The following is a 16,748-nucleotide window of genomic DNA, read 5'->3' as shown; positions in this document are numbered from 1 at the left end:
TGTATCTTCCACTACATTGCCTTACTTTAACAGATAGACTCACATTTACACTTGGCCCTGGCCTATGCTACAGAGTTAGGTTGACGCAAGGCAGCTTATGTTGACCTAGCTCTGTAATTGTCTATACTAATATTTCGCTCCTGCTGATGTAACTCGCCAGCTATCCTGATTTAACACCACCTCCAGAAGCGGGGTTAGAGTCAATGTTGATGTAGTTAGGTTGATGCAGTGTCAGTGTAGACACTTTTCAGAGTAACAGCTGTGTTAGTCTGTCTTTGCAAAAAGAAAAGGAGTACTTGTGGCACCTTAGAGACTAACCAATTTATTTGAGCATGAGCTTTCGTGAGCTACAGCTCACTTCATCGGATGCATACCGTGGAAACTGCAGCAGACTTTATATACACACAGAGAATATGAAACAATACCTCCTCCCACCCCACTGTCCTGCTGGTAATAGCGTATCTAAAGTGATCATCAAATTGGGCCATTTCCAGCACAAATCCAGGTTTTCTCACCCTCCACCCCCCCACACACAAACTCACTCTCCTGCTGGTAATAGCCCATCCAAAGTGACCACTCTCTTCACAATGTGTATGATAATCAAGGTGGGTCATTTCCAGCACAAATCCAGGTTCTCTCACTCCCTCACCTCCCTCCAAAAACCACACACACAAACTCACTCTCCTGCTGGTAATAGCTTATCAAAAGTGACCACTCTCCCTACAATGTGCGTGATAATCAAGGTGGGCCATTTCCAGCACAAATCCAGGTTTTCTCACCCCCCCACCCGCATACACACACAAACTCACTCTCCTGCTGGTAATAGCTTATCTAAAGTGATCATTAAGTTGGGCCATTTCAGCACAGTCCTGACAGTTCAATTGGTGCAAGTGCTCCTGGTGAGAACGCATACTGCCGACACAAGGAACAAAGCATAGACACGGACAAGCAATGGAATTACTGCAGCGGTCAACTTAATTTTATAGTGTAGACATGCTCTGGACTAATTTATTATTAACATAAATACATCTGCCTAGTGTAATGTATTTTCTCAACATAATCATATTTTCATGTACTTGAGTGGTCCAAAATTCAGGTGAAAATCTTTAAAAAACAAATAGTAGCTTTTGTAAAACTTGGGATTTTTTTGGTTTAAAAAACCCCCCTGAAAATGAAGGGCCTTATAAGTATGGGACAAATTCTACCCATTCTCTGTTGTTTGCATGCAAACCTGGCTGAAGTCAGTTGGAGTTGCATGCATGTAACTGATGGCAGAGTGGTGCTGCTGTATTGCAAACCCCAAACAATCAAAAACTGTGAGCTAGACCCTCCCAAAATCACGAAATTGGCTTAAAATGAAATTTTTAAAAAGGACATCCATTTTCATTTGTCTTCTATTTTTGAACCTTTAGCTGGAAGTTGTCTACCCCCAGGGTATGTGGACAGGGTCAAAATTCAATCTTAACTGCATTTGCAAAAGTGGAGGATCCACTTACCATGTCCTGATCCTTGTGATGGAGCAGCTGCCATTCGGTCCCTCCCCGTTCTGCTCCTTTATCACTATTCTCTCTCTATCCCCCATCCCTGCACCCGGCAGCGTTCATCACTACTCATATTCTGCCTTCTTGTTCCGACGCAGTCTCCTGCCCATCACCCTCTCCCTGCATTCACTGCATGTTCATTTTTGAATGTGTGGGGTTGCCAATGTTAACCAGTGTTGCCAACTCTTCTGGGTTTTTTTTCATGAGTCTCACTGTATTTGGCGTTTTTCTTAAAGCCCCAGTCCTTGGAGTCATGTGATTATGCAGAAATCGCAGCTTTTATTGAAAAAAGGGAGTTGCTACTTCTCATGGTTGCAGAGAAAAGTTTGAAAACACGAACGCTGCGCTCAGACACCGGCTGGTAATGAAAACGAACCCACAGCTATTATTTTCAAAAATCTCTTGATCTTTAGGCCAATCTCTTAATTTTGAGGCACCCTGATTCGTGATTTTTGAATACTGGGAATTGACAATACTGTGGATGCGTGTAGGCCCAGATCCTAATTGAAATCAATGCAAGTTAGGCACCTAAATTCCTTTGAGGATCTGGGCCATACTGCCCATTGGAATAGCAATCTCCAATTGGGGGGAGGGATAGCTCAGTGGTTTGAGCATTGGCCTGCTAAACCCAGGTTGTGAGTTCAATCCTTGAGGGGACCATTTAGGGATCTGGGGCAAAAATTGGGGATTGGTCCTGCTTTGAGCAGGGGGTTGGACTAGATGACCTCCTGAGGTCCCTTCTAACCCTGATATTCTATGATGACAGGAGTATTTGCCTTTCTCTCAGTCAAGTCAAGTGACTAGGAACTGGCCCTAAAGTTAATGCCCCTGTCACATGACAGGGGTCAGTAACCACAGGTTACAGTTACAGATATTCTCAGCGCAACAGCATCTTACTTTTCTTCTTGACCTGATTTTATTTTCCTGATCATCTTTATACTGTGTTAACTCCAGTCAGGGATCTGCCCAGTCCTAATGTGTGTGTAAAGCTTTGTAATTTTTACTTCAGTTGTGGCTCAATCTTACCCTTGATTGCTTTTTGCATTGCCTTTTTTATTTCCTATTTTCTAGTGTATTTATTGCTCAGTAGCCCATAGAACCCCTACGCATGCTGTGGACTTAATGTCCTGTTTCCCCAGCATGTCCTTACCCTCTGTTGCTTTAAACCATTCCAGTTCATTCAGCCTTTCCCTCACCCCTCTGTAATGTTCTGCCCTGACATTCACTGTCCCTACACTGTCTCCTTTTAAGTTTCACTTTAGTCCTAATTATTCCTTGTGGATGAAACTGTAAAAGTCAAGCCCTGTCTACGCTGTTTGGACACTGCAGGTCTCGTGGCACATAAGAACATAAGAATGGCCCTGCTGGGTCAGACCAAAGGTCCATCTAGCCCAGTATCCTGTCTTCCAGCAGTGGCCAGTGCTAGGTGCCCCAGAGAGAATCAACAGAAGAGGTAATCATCAAGTGATCCATCCCTTGTCACCCATTCCCAGCTTCTGGCAAACAGAGGCTAGGGACACCATTCCTGCCCATCCTGGCTAATAGCCATTGATGGACCTATCCTCCATGAACTTATCTAGTTCATTTTTGAACCCTGTTATGGTCTTGGCCTTCACAACATCCTCTGGCAAGGAATTCCACAGGTTGCCTGTGCGTTGTGTGAAGAAATATTTCCTTTTATTTGTTTTAAACCTGCTGCATATTAATTTCATTTGGTGACCCCTAGTTCTTGTGTTATGAGAAGTAGTAAACAGCATTTCCTTATCTACTTTCTCTACACCAGTCATGATTTTATAGACCTCTATCATATCTCCCCTTAGCGTCTCTTTTCCAAGCTGAAAAGTCCCAGTCTTATTAATCTCTCCTCATACAGAAGCCATTCCATACCCCTAATAATTTTTGTTGCCCTTTTCTGAACCTTTTCCAATTCCAACATATTTTTTTTGAGATGGAGGGACCACATCTGCACAGAGTATTCAAGATGTGGGTGTACCATGGATTTATATAGAGGCAACATGATATTTTCTGTCCTATTATCTAACTCTTTTTTAACTATTCCCAGCATTCTGTTCACTTTTTTGACTGCCGCTGCACACTGAGTGGATGATTTCAGAGAACTATCCACAGTGACTCCAAGATCTCTTTCTTTAGCGGTAACAGCTAATTTAGACTCCTTCATTTTATATGTATAGTTGGGGTATGCTTTCCAAGACTTTGCATTTATCAACACTAAATTTCATCTACCATTTTGTTGCCTAGTCACCCAGTTTTGAGAGATCTTTTTGTAGCTCTTCACAGTCTATCTGGGTCTTAACTATCTTTAGTAATTTTGTATCATCTGCAGATTTTGCCACCTCACTGTTTACCTGCTTTTCCAGATCAGTTATGAATGTTGAATAGGACTGGTCCCAGAACAGACCCCTGGGGACACCACTATTTACCTCTCTCCATTCTGAAAACTGACCATTTATACCTACCCTTTGTTTCCTATCTTTAAGCAAATGGGATGTCACACAAAGCAAACTTGCCCCATATGGAAAGCAAACCTTGATCTTGGCTCTCCTCCCAACCCTCTTACCTTGTTGTTGTCTCTCTTGTCTCATGTCCTCACTTCTGTTTTGTATTTTTTACCATACTATCCCCCTCATCTAGCAAACTCCCTTTCTCTCCCGCTTCAGTCCACCTCTTCAAGCAATTCCTCCTCCCTCATTTATTTCAATAGTTTTTTCTTTAGCCCTTATCTGCACAGTATTCGAGCAGCCCAGAGTCATTCATGGGTGTATCCTTACAGCACCCCTGTGAACTAGGCAGGTATTCTTCTTATTTTACAGATGTGGGATTGAGGTCGGAGAGATTGACCACCTGACTTGTCTAAGGTCACATGGGAAATCTGTTAATGAGCCAGGAATACACATTGCACTTTCAAAGGGCATACTATGTGTGACGGATTGGACCCCCCTTCCGGGGTGTCACCTGATGTGCTGGGGTCTCACTGAGCCCACCATTTCCACGAGCCTGGGTTTCCTCACCCTGTTCCACTGTGCCAGGCCCTCAAGCCTTCTCCAGCACACACACACATGTAGGGACACACCCAGCTGCAAATGGACACAGAGACACTGAGATCAGCTCTGTGTGGGAGGAATCAGCTCGGGGATTGCCCAGAACTCATGTGAACATCTCCTTTGGGGTATAAACCCAAAATAATATTGTCTTGCGCAGTATAGAAAGATCTGCACAGTGTATGCTCATTAAAATTCACCCTCTCCCTCAATGTGGAGAGAGATATGCACAGCTTTTTGCCCCCTTTCCCCCCTGATATGAATCACACAAACTGGGTTTTGAAATAAACAAGAAATAAGTTTCTTAACTATAAAAGGTAAAATTTTAAGTGATTATAAGGGATAGCAAACAGAACAAAGCAGATTACTGAGCAAATAAAACAAAACATTAAAACTAAGCTTAATACACTCAAGAAAATAATTTCTCACCCTAAATGTTGTTTTAGACAGGTTGCAGAGTTTCTGTAGCTTAGAGTTCCAGCTATTTCTCTTTATAGATTGGACCCTTGTCTCAGCATGGACTCAGCCCCTGCCTTTCCTTTCAGGTGTTTTTAGCAATCTTCCTTCTTGGATGGGGAGGCAATGGAAAAGACTCCTGTTTGCCTTACTCCCCAGCCTTAAATAGAATTTACATAAGGTGGGAACCCTTTGTTTCCAGTGGAAAAATACCAGCAGCGTTCAAGGTGGTACTCCATACCACGGGACATCCCTTAGACGACCCTGCAGTGTCAAGGCAACATCCCAGGAAGTTTTTCAGGATGGTGGGAGATTAGTATCTCCAAAGTTCTGTTGTCCTTCTTAAATGGCTCATTCAGGCTGATTGCCTACTGTGGGTGGGTGTTCCCCCAAATACACACACAGTTGTAATTGTTACAAAGTCAATACTCCTAACCTCAGATACAGAAATGATACATGTATACAAATTGGATAATTCATATTCACTAGATCATTACCTTTTCAATGATACCTCACATGAGCCATCTTGCATAAAATATTAATTATGCCATATTCGTATCATAACAATATTTCTATTAAGAATATGGGGTGTAATGTCACATTATGAACATTAATTAATGAATCTTCAACCCTCCTCCCAGCAGGGTATGTTTTATGATCCCAATTTTAGGTTTGGGGAAACTGAGGTACAGAGTGATGAAGTGACTTTCCTAAGGCTACAAAGTGAATCTGTGGCACAGCTGGTGTTAGAAAGGCAGAGCTCTCTGGTTTCCACTCCCAGTGTCTGACTATTAGATAATTCTGCCTCAGGTAAGGACTTGAGATAGAAGATAAGCATGTAGAAGATAAGCAAGGAATGAGAGTAAGAGAATGGAGAGAGAGAAAGAGTGAAGACAGTGAAGAGAGAAAGAGACAGGAAGACATTGGGAGAAGTGTGAAACACACTGATTTCTCCTCCTGTCAGGGATAAAGTTCCCCTTACTGGGGGGTGGGATTATCTTCTAACTTCAGTGTTACCCTTCGCCAGACCATGTGTGGGATCAGCAGACTTAGGTTTCAGGTTTGCCTACAGGCATTAAATGACATTGGATTCAGTCCATTGATGCTTGCCTTTGAGTTTATTCACCCTCTCTAGGGTAACTGCAGTACAACAGATAATGGGGATGTCAGCCTGACAAATTATGGTAAATACCCCTCATCCTGAGAAGAAACAAGTGAGCTGGAGGTTTCTTGGGACTGGTTGATATTAGAGGTGTTTGGGGTCTTCTAGTCTCCCCCTGACTAGTTTGCATGGAGCCTTCATTGCTATTCCGACCTTCTTGGAAATGAATGCTGAGCTTTCAGATGGTTAATCAGTTCTTCATTTGTTTGTCCTGATCTGCCCTATGACACTCCAATGACAAAGAGGTAATTATTTAGACTGTGATCAGTAGTGGGCAGATCAGTGCAGGAGCTGCACGAATGATTAGGACCATCCTTCTGTTTAGGGCGAGGATGGGGCCATCAGGGACCAGGTGAAGCCCTTCAGAATCTTCTCTCTTGTTTGAGCTGAACTTTAACCAGATATCTTGCATCCATATTGTACCTTCAGAGCTGCCCTGAGATGGAACCTCTGTAATCTGATGAAATGATTATATGGATCCTAAATTCCTTATCTTAGTTCATTCACTTGCTTGGTCTTGCTCATGTAATATTTCAGAAACCCATGATTATTTGACCTCTCCTGCTACTAAAACCTCAGTTCAGGCAGTAGTGGTTTCTTATTTGGATTTTCACAAGGGGCTTTTTGCTAGGCTGCCTGCTGCTTTCTGACACCACCCTTGACAGGCCCTCCAGAATTATGCAGCCTGATTAATTTTCTGTTTTCCCATTATTTTCACATTACTTCAGTGTTCATTCAACCACACACTAGCTCAATCCTTGTAGCTACTGATTAAGGCCAAAACATTGCTATTGACATTTACTGGCCTGAAAACTTCAAGTCTTCTTTGTTTAAGGGAGCTGACTTGTGAGTACTTTCTAGTGCAAGTCTGTAAAACTCAGTCTGTCAAGAGGGTCATACTCCATGGTGAATTGTTGCCTGTGAGTTGGCCTCTAAATTAGGATCATGTACTCCCTTCCATCCACAGTAGAACTTCCTCTGATATCAAGGAGGGATTTTTCACAAAGATCAAGGGCAAGATATGGCATTTATGTAGTAACGGAGGTCTTAATTATCATTGTTATTTGTTCGAGATTTTTATTGTATTGTTCAGCATCAAGCAGTGGGGAAATATGCTAATTTAAGGGGGAGACGATATTTTATAATCATAAAGCCATCATTTGCAGCCACAAAAAAAGTGCAGACATATCTTGGGAGGCTCTTTTTGAATATTTGATTCTCTGTCCCAATTACATATTAGGCCACTATTTCTGCCTCCACTTTCCCTTCCTTCCCCATCCTCTTTTCTTGTTTCTTTTCTTCTTGTTGTTTCTTTCTTCCTTCTCCCGCCCTCACCCCATTGCATTTCTTCCTCTGGCAACTTTCAATTCCAGAGGCTTATCTTACCTTTTCCTCACTCCAGCCACTAAGATGATAAGCAACAAAATCGTTAATGCTGACTTTTTAAGTGTTGTTGTTAGGCTTTTGAATTAATACCCCAATGAGATAGATTGGTGGGGTGGTTTGCACATCTCAGAGCCATTGTTTCAAGCTGTCTGCAGATTCAGGCAGAAAACGCTGTGTCAATTTACATTTTGGTCTTGTCTATATGGACAGTTAGTGTGCAGCAAGCCAGGGTATAAATCTACAGTGCAATAGCTTACCATGAGCTAACTAGCGGTGTGGACCTTGCTACCTCACACTAAAAGTTCCGTAGCACACTTTGATCTATTCCCATTTCAAACAGCAGTGGATCAAAGTGCACTACGGAACTTTTAGTGCATGGTAGCATGGTCCACACCACCGACTGGTGCATGGTAAGCTAGTACACTGTAGATTTACATCCCAGTTTGCTTAGTAAAAAGAAAAGGAGTACTTGTGGCACCTTAGAGACTAACCAATTTATTAGAGCACCGGAAGTGAGCTGTAGCTCACGAAAGCTTATGCTCTAATAAATTGGTTAGTCTCTAAGGTGCCACAAGTACTCCTTTTCTTTTTGCGAATACAGACTAACACGGCTGTTACTCTGAAACCTGTCAGTTTGCTTAGTGTTAATTCTCCATCTAGAGACAAACCCTTAGTTCATGTTTTCAAGGTTTTCTTCACAACCACAAGGAACTTTTAAAAACTTCTTAAAAACTAAAGCTGAGATTCTGAAGCATTGGCCTCACTCTGCTCTTTTTGAAGTCAAAGGTAAAACTCCTACTGATTTTGATAGGAGCAGAGTTAGGCCAAGGCAGAGAGCTTTTGAAAAATCTCACCCTTAGTTTTCCTTGCAATTTGTTGTTTATGCAAGTTGCCTTACTCATAAGAATAGTTCTATTATGAAATATAGAGTTATAATAGAACTCCAGAAAATACATTACAAAGGCATGGACCCGATCCTGCATACCCGTATTCCTCCTTGCAAGTAGTCCTAGGATTGCTGTAATGTATCTTCTTGAGTGGTAGTGTAGCTCTATATGTCGTTAAATTCTTGAATGGTTCCATGTGTCACTCCTTCCTTAGTGAGGGATCCTGACACCTACCTTGACACTTTTTCTCTCCTTAAACTCAGCTCACAACCTTGTGGCTTGTCCTTACCATGAAGAGAGAACACATTCATAACCAGACCCTTAGTTGCACTCCTTAGGTATGTGTGTATCTTAATTAGATCTCTTCTCTGCCATTTCAGGCTAAGCATGTGAAGCCTTTCCTCATAAGATATACATACCCTCCATTCCCTTGCTGATCTCCTCTTGGATCTTTTCCAAAATATGAATGCCGTGCTTTAAACTTCATGCCTCAATTGCTGCATGGTGTATTCCAAATGAGGCCTGAGAAGAGGGTATTATAGCATGGAATTATCATTTCCTTTATGAACAGATCCTCCTGTCTGAGCATTTGTTCTGCTTTTCTCCGAGAAGTTATGTGCTGTGTAGAGATGCACGAGAGGGCAGAATTTTGCTTCACATTTTTAAAGTGTTTTTCAATGATCTGAAATCCATCTGTCTGAATTTTAGCTATTGCACAGGAAGGGTCATGTATAAGGGACACACTGATACGAATTATACGTCGAGATGAGCGACCTTCTACTTCAGCTTGCAAATGTTTATGTGAATCTGAACTTGCCAAATGGAGCCTAAATCCAAATGTCAACTCAGCTCTATGAAAGCACTGGGACTATTTGTCTCACTATTACTCCATCTTCTTGTTCACTACTGTCTTCATTAATTCAAAATAACTTTTTAGAGGATATACAATCAGACACATTTGACATTGGTTTAAATTTAAATCAAAACTCTTTAAAGCTATAAAGTGCAGTCACCAATCTGCTGGACTGAGGAACCTGGAAGAGAATAACAAGTATTTATTCCAACAGGCACAAAATCTAAAGTAGTCAGCAGGAGTGAAAGCTTTCTCATGCCTGCTTTACCCTAACATGCCACACAGAAATATGCACATTGCCTTTCTCAGAAAGTTCTGTTTGCAGAATGGAAACCAGATGGGAGATGGTCCAAGCTCCTGAGCACATATCCGAATCTGGAAGTGGGCTCTTACACCTGTGCAGATTTCCCATTGACTTCCATGATTCTCCACTTGGGAATAAAGGGACACGTTAATGGGTTTTGTTGCAGGAGTGGGGCTCAAGAAAGCAACTTTTTTTTTCATTGGATCATCTCTCTTTTAATGTGCTACATGGAGGAATTAGAATGATCCCTTTTGATTCCAGGGTGCTTTGGTGGAAAGAGAGCAGAATGGATGGATCACATTTTATATACTGGTTTTCCCCTGCCAGGCAACTGTCTAAACTGGCCATTATTGTAGCGCCATCTAAAATGAATGCAAACTCTAAATTTGCTCTACAACCTGGTCTTACTTCATGATAATTCAGCATACACTTTTGCACTGGCTAAATATTTCTGTTTATCTTTGGAAAGTCAATGGGACACATTCAGTTACACATTCAGTTAAAGGCCATTGGTCTTTATTCCAAGATGTCTGTAAACAGAGTTATTGTTACAGAGGGAATGACATGTTATCATTTCATAAAGGATTTTGTATTTACATTTTGGCTGTGACTGCCATTACCTGCAGAGCCAACTAGTCTAGGAAAAGTATGGTGTCTAGCACACTGGGCATCTGATCTTGGCTGGTGCCTTTGGACTATAGTGCCAAACAAATTAATAATAATCATTGCAATGGGCAGTGTGATATCTGCATGGTGGATACTCAAATTTATCCTTAGTATATTATGAGTATATGACATAATTAGCAGCATGCTGGCAACAGACCCTTTAAGTACTATATCAGACTACTATAGTAGTTTCCAACTGGAGTTTTTTGGAAAGCCAAAGCTACATGATAGTCACATGATTCCCAGCAGCCCCAACCTCCATTGCGGGCTAGCACACACAATAGATAGATTGGAGGTGGACTATGGCCATGCAGCTGTGCCCTGCAAGAGGCTCATAATCAAGGTAGGTGGGAGGAGGCTAGTTTGCCATACTAGCCTGCACTAACACAAGTAGGAACCACTGAAACAACACCTACTAGTAGGTCATGTAGCAAACACTTTGTTGCAGATAAAGAGAGGTAACGGTGGAGCTACTCACATGCTGCAAGAACAAGCTTGTGAACATTTGTTTGAACTCCACCTGGCCGTTTGGTTTGACCGTGTTTGTTTCCCTTCTTATTTGCTATTTGCACAAATGGGCTTTTGTTTACACAGATGTTTGGGGGATGGCTGTTCATCTTAACATCACCCACATTAGCTGGCGAGAAAGAGTATTTGTGGTAGACAAACTCTGGCTATTCACTGTGTGCTATTCATTTTGTGAAATACTGCTACTTTGGCGCACTAGGTATTTAGCAGAAATTAGTGCCAGAGATCTGACTGGGATTTACTAGTGCCTTAGAACACCTATAACAAGATAGAAAGTATGTGCCCGCCCACAGATTTTCCCCATCTGGAACAAGTAAACTGCTATCATATAGATTCCTAGGCCAGAAGAGACAATTGTGATCATCTAATCTGACCTCCTGTATGACACAAACCATAGAACTTCCCCAGAATAATCCCCAGGCACATCTTTTAGAAAAACACATACCTTGTGCAAGGCCAGAGAACAACTGGAGTTGTCCTCCTTCTCTTCTTCTGGAAGGAAGAAAACCCTTCATTTACATGTCTCAGGCAGTTCCTTCTTCCTAATTTACTTCCTGTGCAGATAACAGCTGTCAATTACACTGGTAAAAGGACATAGATGGATCACTTCCTCCCGCTTATCATCAACCAAATAACCCCCCTACATCTAAATGCCTTTAATTTCCTGAGAAATCAGCTGACAACCTGTTCCCTCATTACAACACAGCTCAACTTCTACACTATCCAGTCAGCCCATGCTGGTAAACAACTTTATTGGGAAAACAGTATTGTCACCCCAAGTGTTCAAAAATCATGAGTGAAGCCCACCAAATCATAGGATTGGCTTAAAAATCATGGTTCTTTTTCTTGGGCTGCTGGCTTTTGAACCTTTGGGGAGCTCTCGGCTCATGTTCTCAAGCTTTGCTCCAGAACCATGAGGGCCAGAAACCTTTTTTTAAAATGGAAGCTGAGATTCTCACATACGTACATGGTTCCCAGAGTTGGGGCTTTAAGAAAACTGCCTACTGTCATGATGAGTGTTTACACCAGTTGCAGCAGCAATGGCTCATATTTGTTTATAACACTTCAGTTCTCCAATCAGGGAATGGAAACAATACCATGTGACTTAGGCAAGCAATCAGATGTCATAATGACAGGGAAGGGATTCTCAAACCTTCTTCCAGCCTGGCCCACAAATCAGAGACATCTAAATTCCATCATTTTTAAACCTGTGGGTCCAAATTGAAACTGAGCCAAGTTTCAAAGCTCTTTGCACATACAATCATCTGGTTTCACACACACCTGTCTCTCTCTGTATGAAATTACCTACTTGGTCATTGTACACTTATTTTGCATGCATAACCCAGGTGCTTATCTTTGACAATTTGGCCTTTTAATTCCACAGGTTTTTGTTTTGTGTTTAGCAAAATCAGGCTGAGCAAAGTGAAAGCTCCAACCCTAACTATTAACAATAATAAAACAAGAGTCATGGCGCTTGATATTTTAATTTTTTAATTTAACCCCCCTCTCCCTCCTTTTGGTGAATGTCTCATATCTGCTGTATCAAGAAATGGACAACAGAACACATGCTGAAAGAATTAATCAAATGAATGACATGAACTATCAACTGCCTCATTTTCTTATTAGAGGGCTGCAGTTTAGCTGGCAGAGTGGAGAGGAGTTGGCAAATTGGACCGGGACCTTTAATTTCACGGATGATGGAGCAATGAAGAGTAGCAGTGACACAGGCACCAGGTACAAACACACAAGAGAATGACTTTGGAGGGGAGAACTCCAATCGATGTAGATCTCTCTTTGTACAAACTGGGGGCAACAGCATATATAACAGGGGCCAGATTCACCAGGCCACTCTGTGATGCAAAGCATCGAGGGCATACCTGTGCACCTAGCCCTTGATATTTATGTAGTTATATATATACATTGTAATTCCCTGTAGTAGAATTGTTAGGGTGCCTAATAGAAAAAAAATCATTCTGCCAAGATGTTACTATTCCCTTTATTTACTCTATTTTGAAAACTCTTTTTTCTTAAAGAAAATCAATTGAAATCCCCAAAAGTTTTACCATAGAGGTGTTGTTTCAAGTTTTTTGGAAGAAATGCCGGTGCCCTAATCTACTCCCATTGTTTATTAATTGATTGCTAAAAGCAATATATTTATAGTTGGTGGTTAAATGAAACACAGTTTGTATTATAAGGTGATTTAACCAATTTGGGCCCCAACTCTGCTATCAGGTTCACATGGACCAATCCTTGTATCCATGAAGACCCCATTGACAAGGAAAATGATTCACCTGCACAGATCCAGTTGCAGGACTGGGGTCAATACTGAGACTGTCCTCATGAGAATGTGGGTCTGTGTTATTCCCCCCAGCCTCAGAGGCTAGTCCCTATAAGAGATTAATGAATCTGTTACTGTTCCCAGCTAGGGGACTTATTTATTTAGCTCAAGCAATATTCTTTACCTATTTAGTGCTATTGGTCTTGAGGTCAAATCATGCTGTTGGCCAAATCATGCTGTTATCCAACATGGGGCTGCCCTCAACTCCCACTGACGTCAAAGGGAATTGAGGGTGATGAACATCTTGCAGCATCAGGTACAGTATATAGAAGGTATCGGGGTGGGGTAGCTTTGTTAGTCTGTATCCACAAAAACGACAAGTGTTGTTGTTGGTGGCACCTTAAAGACTAATGGATTTATTTGGGCATAAGCTTTCGTGGGTAAAAAAACACTTCTTCAGATGCAACTGAAGTATATAGAAGGGAAGCTCTTAGAAACACAGTTAAGCGAAAAATGTAATAATAATAAAAAACAGGTCAGATCTATTTCCTGGGTATAAATACAACACTAGAGTGTCTGGATAAATTAAACTCTCTGTGTGAAATATCATCATAGAGTATTTCAGTAACCATACCCCACTACAGCTAGGGAGCTGACAGCATTTGAAAGGCAAACGGAAGTACAAAGGCTGGCCTGCCAAAATCATACAGTCGCACTCAACGAAAGTAGCTCTGCAATTCCTGTTAGGGATCCCTGAGCTGTAACGTGATACCATATCAGTGCTACCAGTTGCTCATTCTGTTTAACTAGACAAGGGAGCCTTGTGAAAAGAACCAACATAACTGCATTTTTAGCCCATGGACTAAAATATTTGGTTTACATATTTTTTAATTTCATTTGTTGTATTGATCTTTTTTATATTCTTTGTGTATATATTTACAGTCCACATATGCAAAGTCTTCAGTGTGGGCACTTGGCATAAGAGAAAACAGCATGAGACACAGAGAAAGAAATCTTCGTGCTGAGAATTAATAAAGGTAGAGATTTCCCTCCCCTAAGCACCCTTGATAGATGCAGTTGGACTATCCTTTATTGTTGGGCTGGAGAGCGAGAACTCTTGACTATGTTGTTCAAAGTAGTTATAAGGAAAACAGATACATTTGAGATTAAGAATTTGGATCTGATTTTCAACCTGCTTACTCATGCAAAAGTTAGTGTCTCAGTTCTGATTCAGCCTGTTATACAAACAGGCTGTAAATGTACTAGTCAGATCTGGATTTCAAACCCCACTGAAGTCCAATGCCAAATGCATGTGTGAATGTTTGTAGAGTTGGGGGATTAGGATTTTGTGTTGTGGGTAAGTCCCTCTCTCAAAAATATATTAGTATGCATATGCCCACATCATATGTGACTGTAAATTGAAAATACATAAATAAGAACTATATGTATGAAATACCTGGAGGCGATACCATATGATGAATTGCAGAGCTAGTTGATAAATTGCATTTACCAGGCCCCTTTGGCCACCTCATCTGCCCTCTGCTCACTAGACTTTCCAGGGATTTATCCGAACACTCCAAAACTCTGAGCATCTTTACACCGTTGATATTTATTAAAAACTGCCAGCCACAAAAACGATTAATTCTTTCTACCAAATTTGGAACTTGCTGCCTAAATTACATTGGTCTGAGGTGTGTTGATTTTAATGCTATATGTAAATCCTTGGGAAGGTGTCTAATGAGCACAAGGTAGGTGAGGTGGTCAAAGGTGCATAGTAAATGCGATTTATCGCATAGTCTGTAGTTTATCAGAGAGTGTCACTTCCTTGTAAAGTGTTTATGTAAATATTTATATCACTTTGAACAGATATTATTATAATGCTATAAAACTAACACACCTCTGACAAATGCAGAGCTCTATGATGTATATAAATAATGTGTCTGTGTATGCAGCACAGAAATAAGGTCGCAGGGTATGGGGGGGTCATCACTTCTGCACTGCCTTCAGAGCTGGGCTCCCAGCCAGCAGCCGCGGTGCTTCCTGTAGCTGGGGGAGGTTCCCGGAGGTGGCTCTGACCCTGATTCAGGAGCAGCCCCTGCAGGGAAAGAGAAAGTCCTGTCCCTCCCCAGCCCGGCCAAGACTAGCAGCTGGAGCCCAGCGCATGGTAGGAGGCCCCATCTCCCGCAATACGCATGTCCCACAGGGGAGATCAGATTTCACACTCCATGATGTGTTTTTTCATGTCCGTGAATTTGGTAGGGCCCTAATCATACAGTATATTTGCACACTGCCGTCTGTGTTTGCTATTTAATTATTTTTAAAATAAATGATTACTAACCAATAAGGGTGTTATCTGAAGTGCAAATATGCATTCTAGCAATACTGACTTTAGACCCAGCCCTGGCCCAACAGACCCTTTAAAGACCTGTTGTAATGTAGGTAGATGGGTGCATCTGACATATTTCAGTGTCAGATGCCTGAGGATTGATTTTTGTACATTTGTATATGAAAGTGCTTGTGAATTATCCAGTGAAGGAAGAGAAATGATAGCATGTGACTTATCTGACTAATCACAACTAACTGGAAGAAGAGCTCTGCATAGCTCAAAAGCTTGTCTTTCATCCACAGAAGTTGGTCTAATAAAAGACATTATCTCACCCACCTTGTCTCTCTAATCACAACTAAGCGATACAGCTGAACATTTTGTATATTCACCAACAGTCCATAGAGTGAGAACAGACTTGAACTTGGACTCTGCTTCACCACAATCAAAAGTTTTGTTAAGAGATCCAAATGCTTTATGAATTGGCTTATTCTCATTCTTGCATGCCTCTGCACTCCATGCTTTTGGATGGTCTAGGAAGTGGAATTACCATGACAAAATACTTTGAAAATAGCTGTTTTTAGAATGGTTCCAATCCAGCCTGAATCAGGAAGCTATTGAAGATCACGTGAGAGTATTTTGATTTGCAGGCTTAGCAAACCAAAAAGGGTCATATAATTCTTGGTTACATGTTTGAAGTGTTTGAATGTTATCTCAAGAGGAAGCATGATCAAGTGCTCTGGAAGTAAGATCTTGGGTAAATCACAGGGCTGGGTGTCAGGATTCTTTTTCTGGCTAAGCTGCTGTTTTGCTGTGTGACTTTGGGGAAGTTCCTTAACCTTTCTCAGAATATCCACCTGGAATGATTTCCTATGACACAGGCAATGTTTGTAAACCCATTGAAAGCTTCATTTCTAAGGTGCAGTATATAAGGACAAAACAGCAGTAGTATTCTGAGGCTAGTTCTTTAATAAAGTGAGGTCAGATGGGGAGAAGCAACCCCCTACCTCAGGGCGTGATCCTATAAACCACTGTCATGCCAGCAGCTCTAAGAGAGTCAGTGGAACTCCTTACCTGAGTAAGAGTTTCAAGATTGGGCCACTACTCGCATAGCACTGCTATTGTCACATGCTTATGCCACAGTTTTAGTTCTACAGAACAAATCCTTGAAGGTCCAGAGTTTGGATTTACTGCCGTGCGTGGGGAACCCACATGGGTCACATGGACTTTCAAGTTCCCGAATAAACCCAATCGTATCCATCACATTCATTTTGCAGAATAATAATGGGATTCATTTATTCCAGC

General features: G+C 41.5%; 1 protein-coding gene across 2 annotated transcripts in view; it reads left to right on the top strand.

Annotated features, from left to right (window-relative positions):
• ST8SIA5 (ST8 alpha-N-acetyl-neuraminide alpha-2,8-sialyltransferase 5) overlaps positions 1–16,748 on the top strand; it is an 83,195-nt gene that overhangs the window by 12,870 nt on the left and 53,577 nt on the right. For both annotated transcript variants that reach the window (XM_084628054.1, XM_084628055.1), the window contains exon 2: positions 12,469–12,576. In XM_084628054.1, the coding sequence (XP_084484180.1) occupies positions 12,469–12,576 (108 nt within the window). The remainder of the gene's footprint in view (positions 1–12,468; positions 12,577–16,748) is intronic.

The sequence above is a fragment of the Lepidochelys olivacea genome (assembly GCF_965140295.1).
Source record: "Lepidochelys olivacea isolate rLepOli2 genome assembly, chromosome: 5".
NCBI classification, from domain to species: Eukaryota; Metazoa; Chordata; order Testudines; family Cheloniidae; genus Lepidochelys; species Lepidochelys olivacea.
Note: the sequence above shows the minus strand (reverse complement) of the source record. Positions and strands in the feature narration are given on the sequence as shown.